This window comes from Camelina sativa, chromosome 1 (assembly GCF_000633955.1).
Source record: "Camelina sativa cultivar DH55 chromosome 1, Cs, whole genome shotgun sequence".
Lineage (NCBI taxonomy): Eukaryota > Viridiplantae > Streptophyta > Magnoliopsida > Brassicales > Brassicaceae > Camelina > Camelina sativa.
The window spans coordinates 16,589,611-16,597,449 of NC_025685.1; the positions used below are offsets into that span (position 1 = coordinate 16,589,611).

At 33.6% G+C, this 7,839-nt stretch overlaps 2 protein-coding genes and 1 long non-coding RNA gene across 6 annotated transcripts in view; 2 read left to right on the forward strand and 1 right to left on the reverse strand.

Moving 5' to 3' along the window:
- On the reverse strand, window positions 1,424-2,217 carry LOC104792500. 2 transcript variants are annotated; one of them, XR_769074.1, is made up of 3 exons: window positions 2,099-2,217; window positions 1,863-1,975; window positions 1,424-1,617 (listed from the first exon to the last, which is right to left on the reverse strand). It is a non-coding gene; the product is annotated as an uncharacterized LOC104792500 (long non-coding RNA). The 2 variants fall into 2 exon arrangements; XR_769073.1 differs by having other exon boundaries at window positions 1,863-2,217.
- LOC104792506 (plastid division protein PDV2-like) lies at window positions 5,598-7,432 on the forward strand. 3 transcript variants are annotated; one of them, XM_019228532.1, is made up of 3 exons: window positions 5,598-6,039; window positions 6,252-6,474; window positions 6,711-7,432. In XM_019228532.1, exons 1-3 carry the CDS (start codon window positions 5,746-5,748, stop codon window positions 7,136-7,138), a joined length of 945 nt encoding a protein of 314 aa, XP_019084077.1. In that variant the 5' UTR covers window positions 5,598-5,745; the 3' UTR covers window positions 7,139-7,432. The 3 variants fall into 3 exon arrangements, with proteins under 3 accessions (XP_019084077.1, XP_019084073.1, XP_010516990.1); XM_019228528.1 differs by having other exon boundaries at window positions 5,599-6,039; window positions 6,252-6,520; window positions 6,766-7,365; XM_010518688.2 differs by having other exon boundaries at window positions 5,601-6,039; window positions 6,252-6,299; window positions 6,545-7,432.
- The window catches only part of LOC104792519 (non-symbiotic hemoglobin 1-like), a 3,445-nt gene continuing 3,200 nt past the window's right edge, over window positions 7,595-7,839 (forward strand). The window contains exon 1 of the mRNA XM_010518709.2: window positions 7,595-7,807. Coding sequence (XP_010517011.1) covers window positions 7,695-7,807 — 113 coding nt within the window. The 5' untranslated portion in view covers window positions 7,595-7,694. The remainder of the gene's footprint in view (window positions 7,808-7,839) is intronic.

A 7,839-nucleotide genomic window follows, 5' to 3' on the forward strand; every position in this document is an offset into this window, starting at 1 on the left:
TCCTTTGAGCTTTGCTTTGCTGTTTTTTTTTTACTGACCTCTTTTTTTTTAATTAAAGGTGTAGGCGAATAATGGGGTCATCGGTAATTTACTTACGCCTAGCTTCCAAACTTTGTGTGATCATTTGACTCAAGAGTAGAATAATGAGGTCACATGTAATTTACATTCCTCTCTAAACTGATCAAAATCTTCTCATCTTTTATTCTTTTTTTTTTCTCCTAAACAAAGCTCTCATGAGTAATCTTTTTTCAACCTAAACAAGGGAAAGGAGTACCATTTTCTTTTGAAAATCTTACTTGTCAGGCATGAACAAGGAGTCAAGCTCTATGAACATCAATCTCCTTGATGAAGTAAAAAGAAAAGTGCAGAAATTACCTCAGGCTTTTATGGATTCTGTTGGAAATTTAGATGTCTCCGGTTTACTGGTCAGCCATTGGATTATTCATTAGTCGGATTAGTGGATTCAATCTGCAACATTAATCAACCAAGAAAATACACCTAAAAAAAAATCATAGTCCCAAACACAATTTTGAAAATTTTGACTCAACAAAAACTAAAATCGGTTATGACATACTAAAAACAAAAACTATGTTAGTAGTTAGTACTAACCTCCCCCAAACTTAAACAACATTGTCCCCAGTGTTTTCAAGTAAGAGGAAATCTAAAAGAAACAAAAATGTATTGAAAGTTTTAATGAAAAGATGTTATCAGCTGGTGTCGACCGACACCATTTCAGTGCCGATCAACACTCTGATTGCCAGATTGATTCTCTCGAGATTCTGATCTAAAGCTCTGACAAAATGAGCTTCTGAGATCGATTTAACTCTGATATTATCTCTTAATTCCATCTCTTTCGATCTTGTTGCACTTGCCACATCATCAAACTTAATTTCTTCCCTTTCGTATCTTCGAGTCTCCTAAGTAACTCCTATCTTGGTGGAACTGTGGAAGAGAGTTAAGCAGCGATACAACTTGAACCTCATCAGGGACTTCAACTTCGATCGTATCTTCGAGTCTCCTAAGTAACTCCTATCTCCTTTAACAACTTATGGTTATGGTGGATCATATTTTATCGGAGTTTTATGTAAATAGCTTCGAAGTGGCCTATGAACTCGGGCTTCTCTCAAAACCTTAAGGTGTAAAATTTAACTTTTAACGTAGAGATTTGCCATCGAGATGGATCGTTCTTAATTTATAAAAATGAATCTCTTGTCCGTATGTTAATCGCTTACATTATGTTTATTTACAGAAGTTTACTTAAAGACAATAAGTTCGCTTGTTTTTTTTTTTACTTCTTATGAGAGATTGTTACACCTCTAGCTAGGTCAACAATGAAATTATGCAGATTGCATAACCTTTAGGACATGACCAATTGTGCCTTCTGGCTTGGAAGCATCTGGGATTGGGAACATTGCGTTATGTCTGTTTGGATTAAACGGTTCATTTATAGATGACTAGCCAATGGAAAGATGATGCTATTGTCGATAACAACAAAGGGAATCGGGAAACAGAAGGAGAATCAGGCAAAAGGGAAAACCCACCATATTTCTCAGATATATAGATATTGGATGATTCCATATGATTCATACTTGTTCATTATCCTGTATTGGGATCAACCTATATTTAAGAAACAACATTATACAATTAAACACATAACATCAAATCTTATTTCTTACTGATAAAAGTAATGACAAGGTAACAGAAAGAGTTTTAGTTATGCACAAAACTCCACTGAAACATAAAAGTTGCCCAGATGTGAAGGAAGCTAATCCTAAACTTAAACACATATGCATCAAATCCCCTCTAACATCTTAAACCACGAGAAACAGAAAGTGAAAGATTATAAATTTGTGAATGATTACCTCTTAAACGCAACGCATACTGGTCAGCTGGAATCTCTTCCTTGGACACGAATGATGCATAGTACATACTCAAATACAATACAATTCAAAGAAATCAAATCAAACTGCAGCAGCTACATCGATTCAAATCAAGTATAAAAAGTATCAATACGACCACACAGACACACAATTCAAGCTCAAACTAAAAAGTGACCCATAAACTCAAATTTAGGGGAAAAGAGAATGGAACAAATTACCTAGAAACGAACACAAAAGTGTTGAATCGGATAATCGAACCAATGGAAGCTCCCAAAATATCGAGTTTAAGCCGGAAATATCAAAGGTTTCGAGAGAGAAAAGAGATAAGATCGGGAAGAAGAAAGAGAGAGAGGATCGCGAAGACGAATTTTTTTTAATATATATATATTTCCCCAACAACAAACCAAAACATGCCACGTCCTTTCTTCAGAGCAACGATACCTCTCTTCTTGGACTCGGAAATGAGTTTTTTTATTGGGAAATTGAGGCCCAATAGTGAGAGCAACTCTAAGGGCATCACCCAAATCCTTCAAAATTGAGATATTTTAATACAATATTATTATTTAATTTAATTAATCTTTTTTGTTTCAAAATGAGCAATGAAATATCGACAAATAAGCAAGAGAGTATATAAGTGTCTTACTTTTTCTACTGCAAGACACGAAATCTCTCTCTCCTCACCTTTTTAATTTTTTTTGTTTTTTTGTTAAAAAGACACTCATCCTAATATGACCAATAGTTTTTGATTATGTGTCTAATTATTGTAAGAAAGAACAAAAACCAGGTTGTTGAAGATAGCATACCAGTTGTACCACTGTGTATATCGAAACCTCACAAATCCATTGTTATCCTCCAGGTGGGGTGGTAGATAGCGCTGGTCAATTTTCCTCGGGCTTGTTTAACACCTTCAAGTGGATTTTAATAATAAAATAGCATATCAATCATTTTACATTATTAGTAAAACCAACTCACGATATTATTTTTACTATTTTAAAATTTTCATTTATGCTAATTAATTCATTTTTATATAGTTATTATTTTTATTATTTATCGAAACAAATTTATATACTTTTTTTTACTGTTTTAAAATTTAATTATTTTACTTAATTCATTTTTTATTTATTTTTTACTATTATTAATTATAAGTATTAAATATGCAATGAATGAATATTAAAATACTAATTTTTAATAAATATATATATATATATATATAGCATTGTTTAGGTGGATGTTGATGTGGAGGAAGCAAAGGAGAGAAAAATTAAATTATATATAAAGTTTATTATCATAATCAAATCATAACTACATTTTCTAACAAATTTAGGTTTATAACCATTATTGATCAAACTACAATTATCACACACCATTTTCCTTGTGAAGAAGCGAAGATTCATGAATCTGTGTTTAGAGATGATAGAGAAATTTGACTTTCAAGTTTGATCAGGGAAGAACAGTTTATTGGTAAATCATAAAGTTTAAGTTTAACTTGATATTTTAATGAATATGATAAATATTTAACACATAAAAAATCAAAATAATCTAATTATTTTTTTAAACAATATTTAAAATATTTATAGGAGATGATGAGTTTAATTTAATGAGCCATATGATAAATTGAGTTACGAGTTTAATATGTAAGAGAGGTTAAATATAAAATGTTAAGATTATATAATGAGATTGTTTAAAAACTAATAATACATATCAATTATTACTTTAACATATAAAAATATATATAAATTTGTATAAAATAAAGTGCAATCGTGCTGTTAATCTAGTCATGTTTTAGAACCGGTGTCACCCGATCTTATATTTATAAATCATGCTTAGTAGATTATAAAAATTGGTGTTATTCAATTAGGATTTCAAATACTTTGTTAACATTTAGTGCTACTCAGAATAAAGTAACTAGACAAAAAAATTTATGAAGTAATTAGAAATGAACTCTCGTGAAGTTTCATGAGTAAATTATTAGAATCAAAATTCAAGGTATACTTAAGACTTAAGAGATTTTGGAATCCACACAAATACTTAAAATAATTTCAAATACTATATAGATTGTAAAACATTGAAAATCCATATTAAATCCATGATTAAAGAACAACGTCTAAGACTGAAATTCAAAATAATATGTTCTAGTTACATTCTAACAAGAACATGAAGATCTTCTTATATGTGATCTCTCAAAACTCTTCTCGAGTAAAAACGTGCAAATCATGTATGCTTAACTTATTGAGATTCAAGCGAGTGAGATGGTAATGCTTATGAAACAAATTTTGTACAGTTCTCTACCAAATATATGAAATAAGAATATCATACATTTACGAACCGAAGGTTAAAAATGTTTGATCTATGGTCAAATGGGAAAGTTTTTCTAAAAATCATTGAGAATTTATTTATTATATATATAACTTTTGTTTTGTTAGTATATCTTTAGTTTATCTCTATTTAACACTCTTTTCATTCCTTGATATGATTTTTAAAAATGACAGCCATCGAGTTTCTGTTAAATGCAAAGCTCAAGGGTGTCAAAGAAAGCATGAAAAGGTTTGCTTAGTCTGAACTTAACTAGTTAAAAAGCAAAGACTTATCACTTAGTTTTCAGAGTCGATACAATAAATAACCACAAGATAGAGTCGAAACAAAATAACAAGACCAAAACACATTATTCCTCAACTGACATTAAACAAGACAACATACCACATACCAGACCTAATCAGACTTGCGAAACTTAGACTAGACCTTGCCAGCAAATATATAGGCCAAACTTCCAACAACTTTGGTGATCGAAATTGCTAGTGTAAACCACTTTGGCCATGCACTGGGATCATAAGTCTTGGGTTTAGCAGGTTCATTTTCTGGATAGACAACCCAAAAAGCTGCATTAAAAGCTGCAAAGAAGACCACCACTGTGATCCAAAAAGCCAAATCCAACCTATCATTTCCTTTTTAATGCCTTAGCCTTGTCTTGTTGCTTCCCCAATGGTTTTTGATTCTGTGTCCAATTAATGTAAGAAAGAACAAAAGCCAGGTTGTTGAAGATGACATATCACATGTAGCACTGTGTATGTCGAAACCTCACAAATCCATCGTTATCCAATCCTCTAGGTGGGGTGGTGGTACAGGATGCCACTGTAGTAAAAGCGCCAACTGTCAGGATAGATAGCGTTGGCCAATTCTTCTCGGGCTTTTTATTTCACAAAATCTCAAATTTTCTTGGAATTTCCGTCGTCTTTCGTTTTTGTAACATGCATCTTTTTGTATTACACAGTATTTATTACGTTCACACTTAATTTTTTCGAAATACATGATTTTTGTGTCAAAAACACATGATTTCTCTAAATAATACGTTTATTGTTTTACTATGATATGCTATTTTTATTAAATAACATATTATTCATAGAATACAGTATGCTACTACATCTTTCATCTTTTGTTTGAGGATAGTTTTAAATTTTCACATCAATAAAATATGGTAGTTTCGAAAATTTTATGACTCAATGCTATTTTCTCGATTCTTTTTGAGTCTGGTAATTATTAATATTATCCTACATTTAAAAAGTTACATAGAAGAATCTTGAATTATTTTTAATGTAGAATGATATATTTTGTAATCTTTGTTTTAATCCAAAATTGGCCCTCTTCCAAAAAAAAGTTTCTATTAAAACAGAAATAGTTGGAATATTTGTGGCCGTTGATTTAAAAACCGGGAAAGAAGCAGAAACAAATCTGAAAAATCTGAGTTAAGCCAACCACAATCACTCGAAGACTCACTCCCAAAAGTTTACTTGTCTCTTTCTCCACCACTACCTTACGAAAACCCTAACCCTAATCTCTGAATCCTCAATTTTTCCCCTCAATCGCTCAGATGGAAGACGAAGAAGGGATCGGATTGATTTTAGCCAGAGCCACCGAGCTTCGACTCAAGATCAGCGATTGTATCGATAGCTCCAGCACCGCCGTCAGCGAAAACGGCGGCGACGGCGGCGGAAACGAGGATCTTTCTCCCGGAGAAGGAAGAAAAGATGAGATTTTTAGAAATCAAGACAAGGATTTCGACTCAATCAGCTCTGATGACGTAGTAGAGGAAGCAGAAGCTGAGCGGCTTTTGCGTATTCGTGATGCTATTGAATCTCTCGAGTCTCAGCTTGCTTCTTTACAGGTTTGAGACAAAAAAAAACCCTAAATTTCCTCTGTTTCTATGGTTTGGTAATCAAGTTTCTAGCTTTTAAGTGTATCATTGAACATTTAAAAGTGTTAGTTCTGCTTTTGATTGAAATTGAACCTGAATTGCTTCAAGTCCTGTTCTTTGTCCTAAGTTATTGTGGAAATGGGTTGTGATGAATGGTATTGGTTTTGTTTTTTATTAATCAGAATTTGAGGCAAAGACAACAGTATGAGAAGCAAGTAGCTCTCTCTGAGATTGATTACAGTAGGAAAATGTTGCTTGAGAAGCTTAAGGAGTACAAAGGGAAAGACTTTGAAGTACTACGCGAGACTACGACTTTTGCTGGAGAAAGAGTTGATTATGAGAATGATCTCTTACTTCCTCCTTATCCTGTTCATCCTCCTGTATCCATCGGTTTAGATAATAATGGTTACCTTTCTCACTTACCTTCCAAGAAGAAGTCTGATGCTAACGGGTTNAGCAAGTAGCTCTCTCTGAGATTGATTACAGTAGGAAAATGTTGCTTGAGAAGCTTAAGGAGTACAAAGGGAAAGACTTTGAAGTACTACGCGAGACTACGACTTTTGCTGGAGAAAGAGTTGATTATGAGAATGATCTCTTACTTCCTCCTTATCCTGTTCATCCTCCTGTATCCATCGGTTTAGATAATAATGGTTACCTTTCTCACTTACCTTCCAAGAAGAAGTCTGATGCTAATGGGTTCGGTTCAGGACATGTGAGAAACGATGCAGAGGTGAAAAGTCCTGAGGGAGGATCTGGAGGAGGCTCGGATCATGGTGTGATTCGCTTCTTAGGGTCTGTTGCTAAGATTGTGCTTCCAATCATTGGTGTTATTTCCATATTGTCTGCATCTGGTTATGGTCTAGAGATGAGGAGAAGAGGTGCGTCCTTGAACCTTCTTGGACTTCTCCCACAGCGAGCAGTCAGAGGGAAGAAAACACCTAACCAGTGTCCACCGGGGAAAGTTCTTGTGATTGAAGACGGGGAAGCACGGTGCCTTGTTAAAGAAAGAGTCGAAATACCCTTTGACTCTGTTGTTTCAAAACGCGATGTAACTTACGGATACGGTTGAGTTTGCAAAAAACACCCTTCTCTGTAACCCCTTCATTGCCTGGATTCAGTGTGTAAAGTTTCAACCTTTTTTTATCACATAGATGTGAAAGTCACATGGTGCTACATAACATTTCACAAGTTTTAAACTTGCTTCTGCTTCTCAGCAAATAATCTAGGATATAGATAGATCCATATGCAGTAGGATTTGTATTCTACCATCAATGGATTCAATGTATTTTTACACAACTCGCACCACTTGTGTGGTATATAAGTCAGTATAATAATGATATAAAGAGATATGGATACTTTTCAACTGTGTTTTGACTAATTTGGTCAAGCCTACCATTAAAAAACCAGGTTCCATTACAATACACACAGCACATGGTTTCGTTTTTTTAACCAGACAACTTTATCTTAAACTTGGTTACCAAGAACTGTCTCTTCGATAGCACAAAAGGGTCTTTATCAAAACCTATATATAGAGGACACTTCTCCTAACTGGAGTAATATCATAGTTTCTTTTACAAAACAGAGAATTGTACCATATCCAAAATCATTTAGTTTCTGAAATTGTTATGGAGAGTGAAGGAAAGATTGTGTTCACAGAAGAGCAAGAGGCTCTTGTGGTGAAGTCATGGAGTGTCATGAAGAAAAACTCAGCTGAATTGGGTCTCAAACTCTTCCTCAAGTAAGCACTAATGATCCCATTGATCTCTCTCT